Source organism: Microplitis mediator, chromosome 11 (assembly GCF_029852145.1).
Source record: "Microplitis mediator isolate UGA2020A chromosome 11, iyMicMedi2.1, whole genome shotgun sequence".
NCBI lineage: Eukaryota > Metazoa > Arthropoda > Insecta > Hymenoptera > Braconidae > Microplitis > Microplitis mediator.
The window spans coordinates 11288041-11313575 of NC_079979.1; the positions used below are offsets into that span (position 1 = coordinate 11288041).

General features: G+C 34.2%; 1 protein-coding gene across 14 annotated transcripts in view; it reads right to left on the reverse strand.

The window, feature by feature from the left end:
- Window positions 1-870: 870 nt before the first annotated feature.
- The window catches only part of LOC130677041 (syntaxin-binding protein 5), a 408264-nt gene continuing 383599 nt past the window's right edge, over window positions 871-25535 (reverse strand). For 8 of the 14 annotated variants that reach the window (XM_057483593.1, XM_057483594.1, XM_057483590.1 and 5 more), the window contains 2 exons: window positions 19149-19273; window positions 871-1360 (listed from right to left, as the gene is read on the reverse strand). In XM_057483593.1, the coding sequence (XP_057339576.1) occupies window positions 1098-1360; window positions 19149-19273 (388 nt within the window). In that variant the 3' untranslated portion in view covers window positions 871-1097. The remainder of the gene's footprint in view (window positions 1361-19148; window positions 19274-25535) is intronic. The other 6 variants (XM_057483595.1, XM_057483597.1, XM_057483596.1 and 3 more) reach the window with 2 other exon arrangements.

The window sequence follows — 25535 nt, forward strand, 5'->3', positions numbered from 1 at the left end:
CTGAGACATTTCTTAATTAACTTCCCTAGGTGTGTAATATACTAATTTTGTTGCGGTGGAAAACAAAAAAATAATTCTTTTTTCTTTACTTAGGGATACATGTTATAATTTATAAAAGAAATCAAATTTTTGAAAAAAAAATTTTTTTCTTATTACAATATATTGAGGTGTTCTAATAAATAGAAAAACTAAAAATCATTTTCTGCCTAAAAAAATAACATATGTATGGCTATTAATTCATGAAAAAACAATCTTATTTAATAATTATTATCGTACTTACTGAACTTACTAGAAAAAAGACAATGGAAAAAGAAAAATAACACTTAGTAGAAAATTCCCATTAGAACTATTAATATCATTTCAAACATTTATTCATTTAATGTTATGTTAAGATGACTTCAACATCAATTTTGCTATGTTTCACAAAAATTATTTCAATCAATTACTCCAAAACTGCCAGATAAATTCAGCCGATTTAAAATTTTTTTAATAAGTCGGACATCTCAAAACATTAGGATAAATTTTTTTTTTCAAAACAAATTTTTTATGTTCATTTTGTAAAATGTTCCCTAGAGGGAAGAAAAAATTTTTTCCGTTTTTCACTCCACTCTAATTCATACACACATAAATATTCATACAAAGTATTTGTTTGATGTCTCTTTTTACTCTCCATTAAATTTTTTTTATTTTATTGTTATTTTCAATGCATTCGTTTTAAGTTTTTTCTCTTCTAGTAAATTTTTTTTTTTTTTTTTTTTTTTTTTTAATAAGAATAAGGATTAACAACGGTTAATAACTATATATATATATATATATATATATATATAGATATATATATATATATATATATATATATATATATATATATTGTAATTTAATAATTTTATTGAATATATTTTTTATTACCTACTATTTTTTTTTCTATTTAATTATTTTTTACTTCGGTTTTGTTTGATATTTTGTGTGCGTAGTAAATTGTCATTGAACTATAGTATTTCATTCCAAAAGATTTTTTTCTCTTATTGATTTAAATATTATATTACTATTTCTAATAATTTGTTTCTTCAAAATTTAATAACAAATATCATGTTTCAGACTCATAGCTGATACCATTTTTTATCTTTGTATTTGTGCATAAGTCCATGAGCTGAAGTAGCGAAATTTTCCGATTCGTTCATCATACGAGCTGTCCTTTCTTCTAGCTGTGATAATTTGTCACCACGTTCCATGACCATTTGATGTGCCATGGCAACTTCACCAGTCGCCGTTGAAACACGTTCGCGTAGTGCTTCAGGATTAGCATTAGGTCCTGGTATGTGCTTAGCTATTGTACGTGATGCACGTCCACTTGATTCGCCAACTTGAATGAGATTTGAACTTTTTATAATTGTCGTAGGGAAATGATGAAGAACGTAAAATAGATAACTATTTTACATATAGTATTAAAATTAGGAGTGAGTTTCAAAAAATAATTATTAGCAAACCAATTGATAAGTTCAGTCAGCTTTGTAACAGACTCGATTCTTAAATTAGTCATTAAGCTGCATCGTTTTTTTTGTAACGAACAATGAAAATCAATGATTAGACTTTTTTTTGAGCAGTTAATTACTTAAATTTATAAAATTATTATAGAAATCGATTAAATGCGAGTAATCATTATTGTGTAGACTACCACTATGGTTCAATAATCATCATTAGCCTTTTCATTGTCGACTCTGTTAATTGCATTTATTACTATGATTAGACAAGTTGACAGCCTTAATTTTGGCTAGTCAATATCTCGTGGACTCTATGGTAATAGTCTAGTCGATAAGTTGAAAATGGTCGAAAATAGAGATACTGCTCTTAAAATTAGGTGAGATAGCTCATTGGATCCGGAATGACATCTAAAAAAATGTGCCAATAGATTGTATTAGCACGTAAAAAATTGCAAAAGTTATAAACATATTAAGATGAAAAAAAACAGGCTTTTCGTTTTTTGCCAATATTTCATAAACTATTAATATTTAAGAAATCTAACAAAAAGATTCTTAAAGAGGATGAAATTTCCAAAAAAAACTTCCACCTCCCGGATTTCTATCTCCATTATTTATAATCTTAATTTAACGCTGAAAATGGATCTCCCCGCGACATTCTTAAGTTGTGCGCGCAGCGTCAAAAGCAAGTACGACACATTAATTAATTTATTTAAGGTATTAAATATTTTTTTTTAATTTTAAAAAACTATGGTGTATTCTGAACACTTTAAATAATTTATTCCCGTTGGAAATTTTACTTGAAGTTAATTTTTCAACAAGTTGAACGATTGTTAACTAAAAAAATTTTCTCGAACTTACGTCATCATTGTAAATGAGAAAAAATGTTTAAATAATTGTCGTATAAATGTTTCGCTTCGTGGAGCCTTTCTTACATACATACTCAACAAGATCACGCACAGAAGATTAGCAATGACTAAAAATTTTTATAACAGCTTATTTGAAAGACCGTTTAACCCTTTATAAAATCGGCCAAAAAGTTTATTTTCGTATCTCTAATAGTTTAACAGTTATATTAGTTTTTTAGTAGACAAATGAAGCAGCCGCTGCAACTTTTGTAGCACGTACTTTTTAAAAGTACAATAAAAAATTGAAAAAAATTTTTCCTATACTTTGTTATATGTGGTCGTATTTGTAAATTTTATAAGATTCAGAAAAAAAATATAACAAAGTTGAAAATTTGTTTATAACAAATTCGTAAGTTAATAAACAATGAAATTGTTGATAAAAAAAAAATTTTTTTTTGTTACTTCATAGAGGACTGTCAATCATGATTTTTAGATAAAAAATAATTTCTTAACTAATTATTTAAACCATCGAAATATAAAAAAAACGATTATAAATAATTAAAAATTGTTATTAAGGAAAAATTTTTTCTTTAAAAATCATAATATTTGTAATAGAATGAATTTGTGAAAAAAAAATTTTTAAAATTATTGAAATAATCAATTTCTTTATAAAAAATTTATCAACAAATGACGGAAAATTTTTTTTTTTCGTATCAATTGATGTTTTGTGTTAATGAAAGAACGACAATATGATGATTAAGGAAAAAAAAATTTCTTTAGCAACATTACTTCCCTGTGGAAAAGCTCTTATAACTTCTGATAAGATATTAAATATTTTTTATGAGAATCTATGAGCTTCGAAAATATCTATGAGATTTAAAAAAATTGTCATATGAATTTTTATGAGAATCTATGAGTCAAGCTTATAATGTTTTCCTATTATGATTTCCATACTAGATTTTTAAAAGAATGATTAAGATTTTTTAATTTATGAGATTTTGTGACTCGCATTCCGCCAACGATTATGAGATTGAATAAGTACTTTCACTTCTATAAGATTGTGACAGTTTATGCTAATGTATTTTCAATAAGAATTGATCAGGCGAATTCCGATGTTATAATACTTACAAAATCTCAATAAGATTATTTTTTGATACGAAATTTTCAGAATTTATAAGTTTTAGTAAGAGTTATCCTAGGAGATAATATCTTATTGAATATCATAAAATATTTGTCATATTTTATGAGAAAATATTTAACATGTATTTCTTCGAAATTTTATGAGACTGAATCAGGAATCACATGGACAAATGCAGACCTTTTTCTCATAAAAGTTTTATGAGGATTAGTAAGAAAATCTATGATCAAATTAACTTTTAAAAACTTAAAAGATTTAATTTTAATTTAAAAGCTATGTGATTTATGAGTTTTTGTAAGTTTTATTTAGAAGGCCATTACTTATAAAATATTATGGAGTACTTATGAGATTTTATAAATAATTTTCATTCACATAAAATATTAATTTTATCAGTTTCATTCAAAAATAATTGCTTAACTTCATTTTTTTTAATAAGTATTTACACCAAAAATACTAATATTATCACTTTTTCTTGTACTTCGAATATTTTAACAAGTTTAACAAATTTCTCGGAACAAGTACTATTCTTTTCACGCAAGTATTTTTGTATTCTCCGACCAAAATAACAAAAGTTGCTTAAGCTAAGAGAAAAAATTTATCGAAAGAAAAGATCGATATGGAGAAGAGGAAAGTCACCGGTGCTAGGCAGCAGCAGCGGGAGTAGTTCGGTGCTCGCCACGAGATCGCGCCTACGATTTGTAGTGTTCCTGGTAAGACATTTATTTCAGAAGTGTTATATTCCAAATTTCAATACGATTTTATTCGAGTACTCCCCTGTCATTTGACAGACCAATAAGTACCTGTTTGGGTTGTACTATGGTATATCCCATAATACATCATGACTTTAACATTTAATATTAATGTTTACTTGAGTAATTTTTGATGAATAATTGAACTGACCCAATTTCATAGTTTTTTCGTGAATAGATTGCAAAGGATTTTTCGCGTAAATACTCATACAAATATTCTTGAGTACACATAAGAAAAACTTTTTGAATTCATGCTAAAAAATTCAATAATTTAGCATGTAAACCTTAATCAATACTAAAGAAGCTATAACTTAATCAATCTCATAAATTTTTTCGTTACTATATGGAAAATTACTGTACTCACATTGATTAATCAGTATAAAATCTTGTATGATTACTTCAGAAATCGTCTCATACAATCTTATTCATTTCCAAAATCTTCTCAATTGTAAACTTCACATTTTTCGAAAACTTATAAATACTTATGATCACAATATTACAGCTTCTGTTTCTTATAGATTCTAATAATTTATATGAGTATTTTAAAAAAAATTTTTTTTTGATGCACCATCTATGAGAAAATAATTGTATCAGAATTTTCGAGATTTTTCGCGGACAAATACTGATCATTTTCTCATAGCCAATTTTTTTTATGAGATTTTATAAGACCTTTTCCACAGGGTTATATTTTTCAGTTTTTCTTCAAGTACAAAAATTATTATAAACAAAGTATGAATATTTTTTCAACTTTTATCGCGTGATCTTGTTGAGTATGTATGTAAGAAAGGCGCCACGAAACGAAAAATTTATACGACAATTATTTAAACATTTTTTCTCATTTACAATGATGACGTAAGTTCGAGAAAATTTTTTTAGTTAACAATCGTTCAACTTGTTGAAAAATTAACTTCAAGTAAAATTTCCAACGGGAATAAATTATTTAAAGTGTTCAGAATACACCATAGTTTTTTAAAATTAAAAAAAAATATTTAATACCTTAAATAAATTAATTAATGTGTCGTACTTGCTTTTGACGCTGCGCGCACAACTTAAGAATGTCGCGGGGAGATCCATTTTCAGCGTTAAATTAAGATTATAAATAATGGAGATAGAAATCCGGGAGGTGGAAGTTTTTTTTGGAAATTTCATCCTCTTTAAGAATCTTTTTGTTAGATTTCTTAAATATTAATAGTTTATGAAATATTGGCAAAAAACGAAAAGCCTGTTTTTTTTCATCTTAATATGTTTATAACTTTTGCAATTTTTTACGTGCTAATACAATCTATTGGCACATTTTTTTAGACGTCATACCGGATCCAATGAGCTATCTCACCTTATTTTAAGAGCAGTATCTCTATTTTCGACCATTTTCTACTTATCGACTAGACTATTATTATAATGATAAGAATCAATCCAAAAGAGTGATTAAAAGAAATTTAAAAATTAAATTTTTTAATTCTTTATAATATCACAAATCTCTTTAGCTCTTCTAGGTTTAAAAGAATTAAATTCATACAAATCAAATTTAACGTTTCGTCATCGAGGAATTCGAAACGATAGAAAAATCTGAACACCGCCTGACCCTACGCGCAAGCCCTGAAACATCCCGCTATTTTCGAGCTCCTTGAGCTCGCAATTGTATATTACACATCCAGGGCAGTAAAGTGAGAAATGTCGCAGATCACATGTCATTGTTGGCCAAGGCGAAGCCGAGGTCAAAAAACATTTGATCTGAGGCTTTTTTGTTTACTGCCCAAGGAGTGTATACTGTAGTTCTGACCTCTGGGCGGAAAGTGCAACTTTCGTCCCGCTGTGCTAAACGAAGTTGCCGCTTTCCGCCTCCGTCGAGGAGAAAATTAGTATACACTCCTCGGGAAGTAAATAAGAAATGTCTCAGATCACATGTAATTGTTAGCCGAGGCGAAGCCGTTTTTTTTTTATTTATATCAGCATTATCTTTTGAAATAATGAACCGATTTCGATTTTTAAATAGCATTTCACGCAATTTTCTGACCTTTAATATTAGAACAATTTTTTGAACCATTTGGTTAATAATATTATGAGTTATTCGGAATAAATGAAGTAACTTGTTATTTTTCAACACTAATATTTTTTGAAATAATGAATCAATTTTGACGTTCAAGGTAACATTCGACGCAGTTTTTTAATCACTAACGTTCAAAAAGGCACCGTCATCAATTAGTTCAACCATTTAGATTTTATTAGAAAAAATCACTTTTTCGCAATTCGTTCGACTACGGTTTCTCTTGAACAAATGAACCGATTTTGATGGTTGAGGTGGCATTCGGCGCGGCTTATAAAATTTTAGAACTGAGTAGATTTTGGAGTTAATTTATCGAGTGCATTAGACGTTATTCGAATGAAAGTCTTAAAAAAATTTTCATTTTCAAAATATCTCCGAACGTACCGTATCGTTTATGCTTAAACATTGTTGGAATTAACAAGCCGCTTCGAATGCGATCTCAAAAAGCAAATTCGGTTCATCAGTTTTAAAGTTACAGAATATTTACATACATATGTACATACACACATACATACACTCGGACATCATCTGTGAATTAGTCAGGATAGCTTCCTAGAACCTCAAAACATCAAGATCTGTAAGAAATCCGATTTTTGAAAATCGGACCGAAGCCAATAACTTCTCTTTTAATTTTTAAATTTTCAATTTTCTTAGCGGGGAGTTAAAAAAGCTAATGAAATATCCAAATCCTTTCTAACCATCAAATAATACTTGAATTTCTGGTTTACCTGTAGGTTGCAATATTATAATTTCAAATTGCTTTAAATACTTTTTAATCTTAAAGGACAGTTTAAAAGTATTTACACTTTATAATTTTGAATTGTTTGAAGTACCTTTTAATCGTTATGGTGAATTTGAAGTGTTAACCTTTCTTATTTTGAATCGATTTAAAAATTTTAATACTGAATAGATATTTAATCAGATTCAAGGAGAGTTGAAATCTTTTAATCATTTTCTCGAATATTAAAAAAAAACATTGAAGATGATTAAAAAATTTTAAATCTTCTTGGATCAGATTAAATCCTCATTCGGTACTAAAAAGTATTCTAAGCAATTTAAGATAATAAAGTTCAAAGACTTTTTAATTGTCCATAACGATTAGAAAGTATTTAAAACGATTTGAAACAATAAAGTTTACATACTTTTAAATTCGGGTTTTTAATTCAAAACTACACAAAGCGATTAAAAACATGAAATTGAAGTTCTTTCGAATTCACCATAGCGATTAGAAAAAATTCAAAATTACACAATCTGAATACTTTTTAATTCAAATTTTTGATTTAAAAGTATTCTAAGTATAATTTATAGTCATGGAATCTGAATGTTTTTAAACTCACCTCAACGATTAGAAAGTATCGAAGCGTTTCAAATCTCCCGATAATTCAGAAGTAAGACTATCATTTAGCAATTCAAAGGGATTTGGGAAAATTTTAAAAATCAATTCGCTTCGAATCGTTTTAAATTCCTTGGTGAATCTTGAATTCGAGTATTATTTGGCGATTACAAAATTTTTAAAATATTAATTTTATTAAATTTTCAACTTTCTGCTAATAAAACTGAATTTTCAAAAAAAAAAGGGAAGTTATTGGTTCCGGTCCGATTTTCAGATAATGAGTTTTCAACATATCTCGACGTTTCGAGATCATAGGAAGCTATTCTGACTAATTTCGTAATGATGTCCTATTGTATGTATGTTGTGTGTTCGTGCTTATGTGTGTAAACATTCTTTGACTTTGGAACGGATTAACCGATTCAGATCATTAAGGTAGCATTTGAGGCGGCATTATTTCAAATTCTCATCAGTTCTAGAACTCTATAAGCTGCAGCGAATGCCACCTCAACCATCAAAATTGAATCATTTGTGCAAGAGACATCGTTAACAAAAAATTTCGAAAAAGTGCTTTTTTTTTTAATTTGAAAACATTTACTCGATTACTTTCAAACAATTTCAGCATTAGAGACTAAAAAACTGCATCAAATTTCACCTGAAATGTCACCTTAAACGTTGAAGTCGGTATATGAGTTCAGAAGGTATCGGCAATGACACATTTAAAAAATAACATTTGTCCTCATTTTCTCCGGATTTTTCATATATTAACTCGCTGGTTTAATTCAAAGTTTATGTGACTCTCAATTTTGATTATTTCTTCTTGAGCTTGAGCTTAAAAAGAGCGAGAAGTTTCGAGGTTGGCTCGCAAGTTAACCGTTTTTCATATTTTTGTTAATTGTTTCGAATCCCTCAACGACGGGACATATAAAACGATTTGTACGAATTCAATTCACCAAAACCTCAGCAACCATTATCAACATCGAGAAAAAAGAGAAGAAAAGCACTAAACCGAATTGTTCCTTCATAAACATAGTCACCTTATCATATTACGAATTAGGAATACTGGTACGTAATTACCAACTGCGGAATTCGTTCGCAGTTGTAATTACAGTAATTTGAAGGCTGCACCTACTGGGCCCACTAGTCACAGTTTTGAACTTGATCATGGGCAGTGCGACGCATGCGCTTCATATTTTTCCCCTGCCTCGTGACAAGAAGTCCGACACCGTTATCTTTTGCAACCATCTCTACTAGTGTATATTAAAAATTATAATTTGTGCACAAATATATCGAGAAATCCGCATTCAGTAATAATAATTACCATCGCGCTTGGATCATTGATTGATTAAATAAATCCAATCTATTCGAGATCTTCTACAATCATCTGGATTCATTAATTCAAGAAATTATAACCTTACACTCTTGTTATCTCACTCACACTGCACTTAGACGCAACAGGTATTATAATCTCTCGTACATTTATACTTGTACTCAGCAATACAAAATAAATTCGTCTCTTGTCAGCCTCGTTGGTGGAGTACAATCAGTAAATTCAGTGCAATCAATTAACTCACTGCAATCTACAATGACTGTAATTATTCATTATTTTCTACAATAAATAAAATCAGTGCATTCATCATTCGCTCAGCGGCTTCTGATTCTAAGTCGCCACGTGGTCGTATCACGACTACCATTTTCTGTACACGCACTCTTACAAGTTTTACACATTCAGCATTCATAATAACTTCGAGATAATTTACCCAATTAATTATGTCTATTGCAATCAATAAAATTCAAATTAATTTACCCAAGCTCTATACTCCACCTTACGTTAAGTGCTGTGATAAATAAAGTGCCATATATTTTTTGTAAATTTTGCCATTTTAATCCTCAACCACCAACCAGATCCTGCATGTATTTAATTAATTATGTTACATTTTATAGTCCTTCGAGTCGGATTGGTTGATTAGTTGTATCGGTAGTACAACTTTTGGAGGACATAGGGAGAGATCGAGAAGGGTGATCCGCCGACGGCTGATCAGAAGAAGAATGAAGGAGAAACTCACATGGAAGATCCCGTGACTTATCCGGATACACCACCGCAGCACTCAACGCACTCAGCAATCAAGAGGACGCCAAGAAGCAACCACACCCCTATCCCCTGACTCCCAAAATCGTTATAAGTGATAACAACCAGGCATTCAGGCACTCCAGTGTCACGGAGACTGACAATAAGAAATCATCTGACAAGGTCAAGACGAGTCGGTCTAAACCCTTACCAGCCAAGAAGGTTGAATCAAATCTTCTTGTACTTGAGATCGACGTAAGAAGTCAGATGTCTCGGCTTCAGATCCTAGAAGAGTGGGAGGCTAGCACATTCACACTCACCTCTGCTGACGGTCTCTCTCGGCTTCAGTCAAGGCTGGACTTGCTTGACTCAGAATGGTTGAACTTTAACAACACTTGTGGAACCATTGCACTCAATTACACTCCCGAGTTTATGGACTCTCTATATATTCAAGATGAAATCTTTGAAAAGGCCTACCGCTTTTACCTGCCAGCCAAACGCTGTATTCACGCTGTAATTCACGAACCACTGGATCAGGTGACTGCTACAGTTACTGCACCAGCTCAGCAATCAACTATCTCTCAAAGCGATCGAGCTGCCCATGTTCAACGAAGATTATAAAAGGCAGCTGGAGTTCTAGAGAGATATATTCGTCTCTCTGGTGATAAAAAAGGCTAGGCTAGATTCGGTACATCATCTCCAGTGTCTAAAAACCAGTCTTACTGGTACAGCCGCTAGCATCATCGCTACCGTTCAAATGAATGGTGACCAGTTTGGGTCTGCGTTGGAGGCAGTACAGGAGAGGTACAACAATCAACGATTGTTGATCAGCGCTCAGCTGGACAAATTAATCCAACTGAGACCATTAAAATCGCACTCATCAGAGCAACTGAACCACTTGCTGAATTCATTCTCTGAAGCAATCACCGCACTCGATGAGATTGATAGCAAAATGACGACTCATCGTACCATCACCATACTCGATTCCCACACGAGAGAATCATGGGAAAACAAGTTAGGATCTTCAACGGAGTTCCCTACACTCAAAGTCACCTAAGCACTCGACAAGCTCCAGCACTCAACCTTCATAAAAAGCGTTTCTACCAGCGCTGTATCCCATATGACTGCTGTCAAGGAAATCACTCGATGTACGAGGTTTCTTACACTTAACCACAATAAACGATGTCAAGTTGTAGTGGACAAACGGCTGTGCGCTAACTGCTTTGGACATCACATGCCTGACGCATGCAAATCAGTTTCGCCTTATCCAGGACTCGACAACTATCAGCAGCCTGCGGCTGCAGCCACCACTAGCGCTCAATAAGATCGTCTGATTCCTCTTCTACAGCACTCAATATGTCTGGTATTCAAAACAATCGCATTCATTGCTCAGCAGTTGTACTAGCACCATGCCAGGTTGACCTACGCAATCAGATAAGTAATCTTCCAGTACATATTATGCTCGATCTAGACTCTGAACTATCCTTTACTTCAGATTTCCTGCTGCGATAATTTTAGCTTAAGCGAACGCATTCATATATCCAAGTTATTGGTATCGGCACAACCGATATCGAACAAGAGGTCAAGTAGAGTCAAGCTAACCCTCTCATCCAGGCATTTTTTGAACTCAGTCATCATCAGTGCTCAAATTTTCGATGGTCTTACAACATTGATACCAACGGTAGCACTCACCAATCATGACTGGGATCAATTTAATCATCTGGAATTGGCAGATCAATCATTCATGACACCCGGGCCCGTCGACATAATCGTTAGGGATGATCACTATGATCACACCATCAAACCAGAGATCATCAGGTGGTCAGATGACCTACCAATTGCTCAGAATACCATTTTTGGATGGATAATTCTTGGCCCAGTTACTCAGCACACCAGCGAACATCAATTACATTCCATGGTGCTAACGAGCTGACTACTCAACAACTGCAAGACCTGTTATCACGCTTCTGGGTGTAAAAAGAAATCCCAGACAGTAAAGTCAATGCACTCACCCCAGAAAAAGAGGAATGCGAAGCGCATTTCCGACAAAATTATCGGTGGGATAGTTCAGGGCGATAAATTGTCCGGCTACTGCTAATAACACCTTCTCATCAACTGGGGAATTAGCATTCAACAGCCCACCGCTATCTACTTCATCTTAGATGTCGTCTAGACAAGGACGCACGCATAGAAGCACTACATTGACTTTCTGAAAGAAGACCAAGACCTACAACACATGGAGGAATCAACTCCACCAGAATTCTAGGACACTGCATACTTTCTCCTACATCACTGCGTTTTAAGAAAAAGCTACAAAACTACCATGCTGCGAGTAGCGTTCAACGGGTCCAAACCCACTAACACAGGTCTATCACTCAACAACATCCTTCACACAAGACCAATACTGCAGCTAGACATTTTTGATGTACTCCTAGGAGTACGCAAACACAAAGTGCTCTTCATTACTGATATCATCAAGATGTTTAGGCAGATTTTGGTAGATGAACGCAATCAACTCCTGCAGCAAATTCTCTGGTTCAACGAACACAGAGAAATCACGTCGTATCATCTCACAACGATTACGTACGGAACTCGACCAGTACCATACTTATCGATTCGCACGCTATTACAGCTAATAGTCCGGGAGCCAGGTGCAAATTTCGTCAGTCATTTCCTCTCAAGCGATAATTAGAGGAATGGATGAGAGTGTTGTGTTATAAAGCTACGTGAACGTCAGCTTGGGTTCCGAGGGTGGGTTGGGTGGTAATAGCCTCCCACACACGTAAAAAAAAAAAAATATTTAGTCATTTCCTCCCACCTGAAAACACGTTAAATTGTTAGCTAATCCAATATCTTGAAGAAAGATAACAATCAGCTGACTGTAGCACGGTGGATTATACGTCAGCTGATCGCTCAAACGCGAAAAAAAAAATTTTACTTTTAGTCATTTCCTCTCATCTAAAAATTTACTTGATGGTAGCTTATACATAACTATGAAGAAATATATCCGTCAGCTGGCTGTATCCCGGTGGAAAACCCGTCAGCTGGTACTTTGAAAGTTATAACGCAAGCGGTAGGTGGGAGCATCTAACGCGTAATTAAATGCATCAGCTGACGAGGTTTCCACCGGGATACAGCCAGCTGATTTTTTTTATTAATTACAGCAGAGTACTAAAAATCAGTTCATAAATTTTCATCTGGGAGGAAATGACGTATCTCGAATTATTGAGTGTTACACTCTAATTTTATGGGAATTCAATGCTACGTAAACTTCAATAATGAATATCTCAAAAAATATCAATCTGAGTGATTCGGTGCTGAGGACCTTTTTTGTAGGAAATTAAATTTCCTATAATGTTATCCTTTGCATTTTTTTTGTAGGTCTTGTTGTTTATGAGATAATGAGAGAAAAAACAAGAATTCTATGAAAAAACTCAGTTTAGCGGTCCGTACTACCCCACCTATATGAGTTACGACTTCGCGACAATGGGCATTTTTGTAGAGCATTTGATTCTGAGAAAATCCCGGCTTTGGACGAGATGATATCATAAAATTCCGTGGTGTTATAGAAGTTTAAAAAATAAAAACCCAAGTTAACGTGTATTTTAAATGGGAAATCTTTACATGCTTTGGTCTAGTACTTAATATTAATATTAAGGGCTCAAACTCTTAGGGAATTTTTTGGGGGTATTTTCAACAAAATTTCGGGACGGAAGCCAAAATAAAAAATAGTCGCAAAAAAAGCACCCTCATATAAATACTGAAAAACTAATAAGTAAATATACTTATTAGTATATACATATATTAGAGTGATTCAAAAAACAAACAAATTTTTTTTTTCTTCCAAACAGGTTCAGAAGTTTCGTTTAGATAAAAAAGACGCCTGTGAAAATTAGAGCTCTTAATATTAATATTAACAATGTCCGCATTGCACTTTTCTATTTCCCATAAGAATAACATAGAAAAAATTTTTTTACGTCTGCTGATTTTTATAAGTGGCTAACGATGCGTCATAGGAATAATTGGAAGGTATGTTTTTGTAGGGAATTGAATGCTCTACAAAAAAGGTCTCTTATCATTTTTTGATAAATCTATTCGTTCAAAAGTTATTTGAGGTTGAAGTCGAATTCATATTAAATTTTGAGATTTTCTTACTTTTCCGGCGAAACTATCAGACCTATCAACAAATATCATTGGACTTTTTGTGTAGACAATTTTATTCCCTAGAAGTTATTATGAATAAAGTTTTTTCGAATTCCGCCTTGTTTTCTAGTTATTTTTATTTTAATGTTATGCTCATAAAAAAAATAGTCTTCTGATCGATTGCAAGATATGATAAAGAAAAAAAAGAAAAAAAAAGATAAGATAAAATATATACTTATTAGTTTTTAAGTATTTATATAAGGGTGCTTTTTTTTTGCGACTATTTTTTATTTTCGCTTCCGTCCCGAAATTTTGTTGAAAATACCCCCAAAAAATTCCCTAAGAGTTTGAGCCCTTAATATTAATATTAAGTACTAGACCAAAGCATGTAAAGATTTCCCATTTAAAATACACGTTAACTTGGGTTTTTATTTTTTAAACTTCTATAACACCACGGAATTTTATGATATCATCTCGTCCAAAGCCGGGATTTTCTCAGAATCAAATGCTCTACAAAAATGCCCATTGTCGCGAAGTCGTAACTCATATAGGTGGGGTAGTACGGACCGCTAAACTGAGTTTTTTCATAGAATTCTTGTTTTTTCTCTCATTATCTCATAAACAACAAGACCTACAAAAAAAATGCAAAGGATAACATTATAGGAAATTTAATTTCCTACAAAAAAGGTCCTCAGCACCGAATCACTCAGATTGATATTTTTTGAGATATTCATTATTGAAGTTTACGTAGCATTGAATTCCCATAAAATTAGAGTGTAACACTCAATAATTCGAGATACGTCATTTCCTCCCAGATGAAAATTTATGAACTGATTTTTAGTACTCTGCTGTAATTAATAAAAAAAATCAGCTGGCTGTATCCCGGTGGAAACCTCGTCAGCTGATGCATTTAATTACGCGTTAGATGCTCCCACCTACCGCTCGCGTTATAACTTTCAAAGTACCAGCTGACGGGTTTTCCACCGGGATACAGCCAGCTGACGGATATATTTCTTCATAGTTATGTATAAGCTACCATCAGGTAAATTTTTAGATGAGAGGAAATGACTAAAAGTAAAAATTTTTTTTTCGCGTTTGAGCGATCAGCTGACGTATAATCCACCGTGCTACAGTCAGCTGATTGTTATCTTTCTTCAAGATATTGGATTAGCTAACAATTTAACGTGTTTTCAGGTGGGAGGAAATGACTAAATATTTTTTTTTTTTTACGTGTGTGGGAGGCTATTACCACCCAACCCACCCTCGGAACCCAAGCTGACGTTCACGTAGCTTTATAACACAACACTCTCATGCATTCCTCTAATTTTCGCTTGAGAGGAAATTGGTCATGTAAATCTGTCGCTGGCTCCCGGACTATAATGGAGGGTGGAGGATATCGATTTCTACTTGCAGACTCCACTGACCCACGGAAGACATGTTCATGAGATCTTTGGTGAAGGTGATGATGCACACTCGCTGCAACATGTTACAGATCATCTCAAAGAACTTTGCAAGGCGGGCGACTTCCATCTTGCAAAATGGACAAGCCACTACCCTCAACTCGATCAACTACATCAAGTGGAAGCGAATTATAATCACAAAATTGAGGATCCTGAAGTCAGCACCAAATTTTTGGGTATGCACTTGCCTTGAAGATCTGATCAATTTTTCTTCTTGTGTTCATCACCATACTCAACACCAAAGATTACTATACGGGTAGTCTCGTCAGAGACGGCTCAAGTTTGCGATCACCTTGGTTTCATTGCACCTCTTATTATTCGAGCCAAAATGCTGATGCAGGAGCTTTGGCTCAAAAAAATCAGCTGGAACACCCTATTGCCTGTCAGTCACCGACAGAAATGGGCAAAGTTCAAACATGAGCTTAAGAAAATCTCCAAAATCAAGATACCAAGGTCGATCCACTCATCGACGCTCGATGATGTGCTGATTCTCAACACTCGAGATTCATGGATTTTCAGATGCCTCACAACTGGCAATGGCAGTTGCCGTATTCATCAAAGTCCACACCCGCAATCGAAAAATCAGAGTTACGCTACTTTGCTCCAAGACTGAGGTAGCTCCGTTAAACAATTTAACGATACCGAGGTTGGAACTCACAGGAGCTTACATGTTGGCCAAATTCGTCAAACACTGCCAGAGCACTCCTAATCTAAATCAAGAACCAACATACCTGTGGACAGACTTTTCTATCACCCTCACGTTGATCAAATCGTACCCATCTCGCTGGAAGGACTTTGTTAGATACAGAGTATCACGAATTCAAGATCTTCCAGACGGCCGCTGGAGATTCGTTCCAATCATGGAAAATCCAGCAGAGTTTGCAATGCGTGGATTGACACCCACGTAGATCAGAGATCATTAGATGTGGTGCACTGGCCTACCATGGCTACTCAAGGATTCAGTGTTCTGATCAAAGAGACTTAATACAGCAGTCCAAATTAAAGAAAGACCTGGATTAGCTTTATACGCTGCTCCAGCAGACAGGAATTTGAAATGGCCTGTAATGAAAACATCAGCATCATTAAACCGCATGTTTCGAGTCACAGCAATCTGCTTTAGGCTCCGAGACATGATCGAACGGATACCGCACTCTACATTCAAGACACCGATCACCACTGAGGATGTCTCTCACGCCCTCAGGTTTTGCATGAAGGAAACTCAGCGCACTCAATTTACTTTTGAACTCAACGTACACTCCAAACACGTTCTATGGCCCAATGGTCATCCATTTACTTGTCTAGTAGCATTCGGTGTCACCGATGACATTATTCGAGTAGGCAGACGGTTGAAAAATTTTCCATTCCAGGACCAACACAAGCATCCTGCTATTCTACCACGGAACCGGCATAAGTGGACAAAGTGTCCTAAAATGGGCCAAGCTAGCAAGCACCGTCCTTTTTGAGGGTTATGCTTCAAGTACTCCTACCGCTAGCAGTATCCACTATGTAATGCTTTGCATTATATAACATGTGGAAATTCTGTGGTTGCAGGAAACCAACAGGTGCCACTGCAAACCCCCTTAAGCACCTTAATGTTCATAATAGAGTAAGAAGGAGTTAGAAGAAGATACGATGAGGTGGGAGACTGTCAGTCCACCTCAATAAATAACTAATAGCTGTGGGAAGGTACATATTACCAAATACGTATGAATGCGTGTACATATGCATGTATTTGAACTAAATAAAGAACGACATCGATTACCACGTGCAAACGATTTATGGACCGCCAAAAGTTCTCTTTAATTAAATATATGACTTTGACTCGGATCCTTTAAAGATAAAAGCAGAAAAAGGGATCGCAAATCCTAGAGTACCTCGAATCCCGCTGACCAGAAGGTTAAGCAGGCTGAGAGATTGCTCGCTTCCAAAAGCCTAGATACGCAGACATCAATTCTTTTCAGGTAGGTTACGTAAGTTTTCTCACCACAGTAGAAGCGTTGGTTCGAACGATTCGCGACGATCTCACTCACAAGGGAAGGTGCCGCCAGGCTTGGTATCTTAGCTGACATAGGTTTCAATGGCTGATCGTAAGCCGGGGGTTTTTGAGATTTATGAACAGTGAAGGTTTTTTAAAAAGTTAACTTTGACATGGGTACGTAAAAGACTGAAAATTAAAGTGCAGTCCAATCTTGTGGACCAAAAGAGTTACACGAGCGGGAGAGGCTGCACTTGCGATAGCGGGACATGAAACCCCGAGAAAATACTACGGTTCCGTGGACCTAAGATGTTACACAGACCTGAGATATTATTCAATAGATCGCAAAGAAGCCTGAAAACCTCCAATAGCACCATAAGCTTGTGGATCTATTAGGGTTTTTTCACCGATAATCTTAATTTCTTTAATCACAGCGATTGGTTATCGAAACGAATTAAAAAAAAAATAATTTTGAAAAAAAAAATTCATTTTCATAGAGTTGAGTTTCAGCAAGAGAATAGCCCACCGGGGACTGTCGTATCCGTAGAATACTACTGGGTTTACTTTACTCATAGAAGCCCCTTTACTTTCGGGACTCTCGGGCGATGAGTGTTAGGCGCCCCTTAGCCCCCGCAGTATTCCGGCGCACCCTACATCACTCTACCACGTGCCTCGTCCGCCCCCCTGGAGAACCCCTGAGCTTCTCAGCTCCTTCTCTCCCGCTGAACTTTGCATCTACACTCTATACTACTCTCTGCACACTACACACTACATCTATTACACACAACTACTCGGTCCTTCTCTCTCTTTCTCTTTATCTCCGTCGCTTCCTATCCACTATACTCAACTCTACTCTGTACTCTGACGGTGACAGACCCTACCTTACCGCCGATGCCGCCAACGTCGTGGATGGGCAAGGGGAACTCCTGCCAGCACCTCTCTCTCTCTATCTCTCTCCCTCTCTTCCGAAGATTCCGAAGATCTCCGAATATTCTTAAATATGCAAATTTCTACCTATTTTTTAATAAATATTATCGCTTTGAAAAAAATTTTTTCATCAAAAACCAATAATTTTGCCTTATAGAAAATGTTTTGCAGTTTTCAAAACCCTCCTTTTATTCTCTGTACGAGCAATATGTCCAGAATTATTGATTATCAAAGCCAAAATGGACTTTTTTGCTTTGATCAATGATAACTCGGCGCCAAATCGTCGTAGAGACTTTTTGAGGCCGGCAAATTAAATCCAGTTGAAACGAGACAATTTTAAGACCAATAGTGCTTTATCAGCAGTTACGTTTGTCGGTTGGAATAAAATAATAGGTCAATGGACAAAAGCAAATGATCTTTTCATTCTAAGAATGGAAATGATGTTTTTGTTCCGCTAGTTCATATTGATCTGAAATTACCTCGTTCCAACTGACTGAAAAGGCTTGAAAGCTCGTCTTTCCAATGCAAATAACATGGACCATCTTATATCTTAGGCTAATGCTTTAATTTTTTTTTATCATTCATGCGATATAAGTGCTATCTTAGCGCACGCTCTTTTGTTCGCCAAATTGCTGCTCGCCCATTCAACTGTTTCCACGACATTTGTGTGCGTTATACGATTATCTGCGTGCGACAAGTAAATTTTAGTGCGATAAGTAAAATTGTCACATGCAGATAATCGTATAATCTACAAAAATGTCGCGGCAACAGTTGAATCAGCAAAAAGCTACTTGGGGAACAAAACAGCGAGCACTAAAATAATAATCATATCGCATCAATAATAAAAAAAGGATGTTCAATTCGTGCGGTGTTGTCGATTACCCACACGAGCAAATGAGCGCACTCACTTCGTTCGTGCGCTCAACTTTGCTTTCGGGGGCAATCGACAACTTACCGCACTAGTTGTACAATATACTATAGTTATACTCACATAGTTCTTCACGATCTATATTGCGTGTACCACCACCAAAAAGACCTTTAAAGAAACTTTCTTTAGGCGCTTCTGGCATATCTACTGTGGAAAATAAGTCTCCCATCATTTCAGTCAACTCGGAGCTGAAAATAAAAAATTAATAAATTAATCAGAACCTTGATTTACTATGAACAGGGTGACATATTAAACTGATTTTCTCACAGGGTCAGAGGTAGGGTGTCACGTTAAACTGAGCGCAGTGTTGTCGAATCACGGAAAATATTCGGCAAGCATTATACAACGAACTCGTGTTGTGGCATAGCAAAGATTATTATTAAGTTATCTTGAAATCAATATGAGTTAATTGATGTCCATTTAACGACATTTAAACTCTCCGCTAAGAAAATCGAAGATGTTCAAAAAATGCGGAAATTTATTGTTTTTACCCCGATTTTCGAAAATGGAGTTTTCATCAGATGTCGACGTTTTGAGGTCTTAGGAAACTATTCTGGCTATTTTTAGAATGATGTGTGTGTGTATAAGCTCATTATAACTTTTTTAAATAATTAACTGATTTGGAGTTTTGGCGGCGTTCGAAAGTGCTTGCCAGCCATCGAGTTTCCTGAAAATTTTATACTACTCAATCAAATAAACTCTGAGATATATAAGAAGAACCAAAAAAAGAAATTTTTTTTTTTAGATTTTTGGAAATTTCTGAAATACAACTCGATCAATCGATTGCAATATCTAATCAGCTGTAAAACACAACAAAACGCCTTGATTTCCGCATGAGCTGCCTTAATTGGATGATTCGCTTGGAACATATCACTGCAGGAAGAAATGAAAAAAACAGTTTTATGCTAACATCTTTAAAGTAACTAATACCAAACGATTCCAACATCGAGTCAGCTCCAGGACTCAATAAAGCGCATTAATTGCCTCGAGAGTCGTATTAATCGGTTTATTTGTTCAAGAGATATAGTTGTTGAAAGGAATGGTAAAAACGAATTCTTTCAATGAAACAATCGGTTTAATCTTCAAGAAGACCGAACCAATCAATTTTAAAATCATGTCAGGTCTAGAACGTCGACTACTGTATCAAACATCAAAATCGGTTAATTCGTTCAAAGGTATCGTTCGAGACTGAAATATTAAGAAACGGATTTTTTTAAACATCACTGAAACGACTTGATTACTTTCAAAATTCAATCAGATATCGACTTTAACAAAAAAAGTTGATTTTCGCAAGCATCATTTGAACCTGTTCAAAAGATATAGTTGAAGAACAAAATGGTAAAAAAATGTTTTTGTTAACAGCTTTGAAAAAAATCAATCGATTGCTTCCAAAGCTCCTCAAGCTCAAAAATACTCTTGGGTACCGTTGACTTTTTATGAGCTTTTCAATCACAATCACATTATAGTACATTATATCATGATTTATCTAGGGAAAATGACACAAAATGTTATTTTTTCAACTTTTTGTCGTCGATATCTTTTAAACTAATCGACAGATTTCCATGTTTAATGTAGCAATCAGCGCGTATTATTGAGTTTTCGAGCTAATAAATTTTTGGAAATGATTAGTGGAGTCGTTCTAAAGATATTCGCGAAAAACCTTTTCTTACCATTCTTATCTCCGAAGATATTTCTCGAACGAATCAACCGATTTTGATTTTTGAGGTGGCATTCGACGCGGCTTATAAAGTTTTATAGCTGACTAAATTTTCGAATCTATCCATCGAGAATATAAGAAGTTATCAAAAAAAAACATTTTTGAAAAAATTTATTTTTAGAATATCTCCGAAAGCACCGTACTGATCTAGCTCAATTTTTTTACTGCTTATAGGGATTAACAAGCCGTGTTGAATGCCACCTTGGGAATCAAAATCGGTCCACCCGTTTAAACGTTACAGAATATTTACACACATACGTACGTGCGTACATACACACATACATACACTCGGACATCATCTTGAAATTAGTCAGAATAGCTTCCTGAAATGTTGAAACGTAAAGATCTGTTAGAAATTCGGTTTTCGAAAATCTGACCGAAACCAATAACTTCCCTTTGTTTTGAAAATTTTCAATTATCTTAGTGGGAAGTTAAAAATTACTCTTTTCTAAATTTCTACAGATATTTTATACTTCGGCCTTACGATCCAATTTCAAACTCTTTTGACTCGTCATTTTGATTTTTTTTATTAATATCTATCCGAATCAATGCGTTTCATTAACAATAGTCGTAAACGGAAAATTAAAAGCCACTTATTTTTAGGTAGATTTTAAAAAAAATCTAGGTATTGTATTTGTCCTGATGGTCGATTTTTCAAGGAATTTTGTCACAACCTATCACAATTAGTTGAGTAGAGTTCAAAAATACCATTCGTTGAAAAATTTATATATGTATGTATATATATATATGTAGCGTTGCTACTAGGTGAAGCGATCGATAAATTTCGACAGTTTACGTCGAACATCAATTTTTCATTTTTCCGTCTCTACCTCATTCGTAGAGACAATAAGTAATATACCGCTGGACTGCATACGCGCATCCAAGCATTTTTTTACGAATCCAGCGATGACTCGCCACTCAGGAATGCTTGGCGGACTCTCTGGCTTAATCCTCGAAACTATTTCGGATGACGTAGCTACCGGAAAATTTAACGCGACACTACGAAATAGACAATTTTATTTACACCGCGCAAAAACTTTTATCACAACTCGATTTGCACTAATGGTCCCTCGAATTAACACTGATGCGGCATAACGTCCATAAGATGCCCAGCAATGCACCAGCGGTGATAAAAGATTAAAACTGCACAGTGATAAAAAAAATTCACTGCACTAATTAAAAAAAAAATTCACACAAAAATAACTGTGAATGAAAATTCACGGTCTCGCCGATTAATCGGTAACGCGACAAAATCTTCGCGGCAAAAATTATGCGAGAACTCACGAAATTTTATAAACTGTGTTATACTCGTGTTCGACGCTTCTCTACAAAAGAAATCACGTCGGGGTCACCAATTTAGTGGTTTAGATAATATTATAAATGATTAAAACCAACTAATTATATTAAACAAATGTTTTATTTAACTAACGAAAGTAACACAGTAACTGTAAGTATACAGTAAAGAAAAATGCTTGGATGCGTGTATGCAGTCCAGCGATATATTACTTATTGTCTCTACGAATGAGGAAGAGACGGAAAAATGAAAAATCGATGTTCGACGTAATCTGCCGAAATTTGTCGATCGCTTCACCTAGTAGCAACGCTACATATATATTAGGGTGCTTCAAAAAACAACTTTAATTTTTTTTTTCGCTCTTAACCCCTAAAACGTTAGTGGTCGCCGAGAAAAAAATCCTCCCAAAAGATGGGCTCACTAGCTCAACTCTAAGAGGTCGCTATTTTAATTTTAATTTCCCATCTGATTAACATGTAAAAATTTATTTTTTCATTTAAAGTGTAATTACTCGTACGCTGCTCAATATTTTTCAAATTTATACATAGACCTTTAAAGCTGAGTCCTCAAGCTTTTCAAAACCCTATGACAAGTCGTAATTACCATTATTCAAATGTCAATTGAAGCTATCTGAAAAGTATCAATTTTGTATTTCAAAATGAAATTGTCAATTTTCGATTTTTTTTTTTTTGCTAGCTTCAATTGGGGATAATTATGACTTATCATAGGGTTTTGGAAAGCTTGAGAAATTAACTTTGAAGATTTATGTATGAATTTGAAAAATATTGAGCAGCTTATGAGTAATTACACTTTGAATAAAAAAATAAATTTTTACATGTTAATCAGATGGGAAATTAAAATTAAAATAGCGACCTCTTAGAGTTGAGCTAGAGAGCTCATCTTGTGGGAGGATTTTTTTCTTGGCAACCACTAACGTTTTAGGGGGTAAGAGCAAAAAAAAAAATTCAAGTTTTGTTTTGAAGCACCCTAATATATATATATTAGGGTGGTCCGTTTGGAACGACTATTTTTTTTTTTTCGCTCCCACTGAAAAATATTGTTGTAGACATTGAAAAAAAAATTCTCTGAAAGTTTTAGCTCTTAATTTAAATTCTAAGTACTTTACATTTGATTTTGAAGTTTTCCCATTTAAAATACATAGGAAAGTTGGGATTTTTTTTTAAATTCTCTATAACTCAGCCGCATTTTAAGTTATCGGGTCGCCGTTTGCGGCATTTTTTAGGTAATTTGATACTCTTCAGAAGTCTCCTTAATAGTTTTACTCGGACTCTAATTGTTTTTTCTGTATTGGTTCTGAAAATAATTTTTTTAATAATAATTTGGGTTTTTAGTTGATATTAACTAAATAACGAAATTTACAGAAAAAGTGCAGATGACTATTTTTTAGGAAATTTTATTCGCTACAAAAAAGGTCTATTTAGTTAAGTGGCTCAAGTTCTTCGTTCACGTGATATAGAGATTTCAGTAATTTTGTAAATAAAATATTTGTCGAAAAATTCCACCAAATGCTATTTCATTTCAATTTTAAATCAGTAAATAATTTTCCTTTCATTAATTTAATCCAGTCACTAAAATCAGAAGGGGTCAAATTGATGAACTTCGGAAAAATTTTTGACAAATATTATATTTACAAAATTACTAAAATCCCTATATCACGTGAACGGAGAACTTAAGCTACTTAACTAAGAGGACCTTTTTTGTAGCGAATAAAATTTTCTAAAAAATCGTTACCTGCACTTTTTCTGTAAATTTCGTTATTTAGTTAATATCAACTAAAAACCCAAATTATTATTAAAAAAATTATTTTCAGAACCAATACAGAAAAAACAATTAGAGTCCGAGTAAAACTATTAAGGAGACTTCTGAAGAGTATCAAATTACCTAAAAAATGCCGCAAACGGCGACCCGATAACTTAAAATGCGGCTGAGTTATAGAGAATTTAAAAAAAAATCCCAACTTTCCTATGTATTTTAAATGGGAAAACTTCAAAATCAAATGTAAAGTACTTAGAATTTAAATTAAGAGCTAAAACTTTCAGAGAATTTTTTTTTCAATGTCTACAACAATATTTTTCAGTGGGAGCGAAAAAAAAAAAATAGTCGTTCCAAACGGACCACCCTAATATATATATATATATATATATATATATATATATATATATATATATATATGTATTGTGACGTTATTTATCGTATGGGGATCAAATCAAAGTGAACGTCACAAGAACCAACGAATTTTATTGTATTTACGAGCATGGCAACTCAAGACTTATAATTTAGCTTACAGTAATTTACGATTTTGACACAGATTTTTGATTAAGTTATAGTTTAAGAATTAAATATGGAGTAACGTTTGGCTACAGTTATGGATTTCTGATAAGAAAAAAATAAGAATTAGAATCAGAATCATGGAAAATTATTATGGGATATGGTTTAAGATTAAAGTTGAGAAAATGATCAAGTTTGAGTTTCGGATTTGGTATTGCACCCTTCAAGCGCGAAAGCGCTAGGGGTCCTTTACTGACGGTTCTTCCATTTTGAGTATGTGGACGAGTCAGTGTTACCGTGGAGCGGGACTTAAATTAGTCACCCGGTATCATCTGATGATAGAACCTAGTTCTATCCCTCTGAGACTTCTTGGTTGATTGCAGTGGTCTAGCTGAGATGCTAGCTCTCCAGTATATAAGGAATTTGACGGATGCAGAATAGGATCAGTTTTGGAGTTTTGGTTTGGCAGGTCTCAACAGTAATTTTGTGACCCTTGCTGTTGTGGAAGCCGTTTGGTCATTTTTAAATTATTAGTCTGACAGGCCTCAGAGGACAAGTCATGACCACTTGTACCGCTTAGGAAGTCATAGGTCACTTAGTTTATAAGTTTTATGATCCCAGCTGAAGTCTGTTCCAGGAGAGCAACTGCCAAGGATATCCATACTCAGAATGGGTTTAGTGAGTACGTTTGGTGAGGACTTGAGCCTCCAGTTACCGATATAGTAAAGATTGAGTTGGATTTAGGAATTTAGAATATAGAGGTCAGTTATTGATAACGATAGGATTGAGTTTGGTGTTTCGGAATTAGAAATTGAGAGAGAGAAGTCGAAGGGAGACCTTCGAGGAGTACGGACGTGAGCATTCGACTCTAGTCGAATCGAGTAGACGTGTGCAGTAATGGTGCTACAATTCAAGGCATTGCGGAAAGCTACAGATTAAGATTATTGCTACAGACGTATTGTTTAAACAGTGTAAGACGTTATTTGATATTTATTCACCAGTAATTAGGTATGAAATAATTATAAATAATTAATCGAGTTCGAGACAAAGTCTTGAGGTATTATGCTACTGTTTTTAATTAAAGAAAAGATTCACGATCCGAGAGAATTATGAGAATATTGTTACATTTTTAGAGTCACGTTCACGTTTT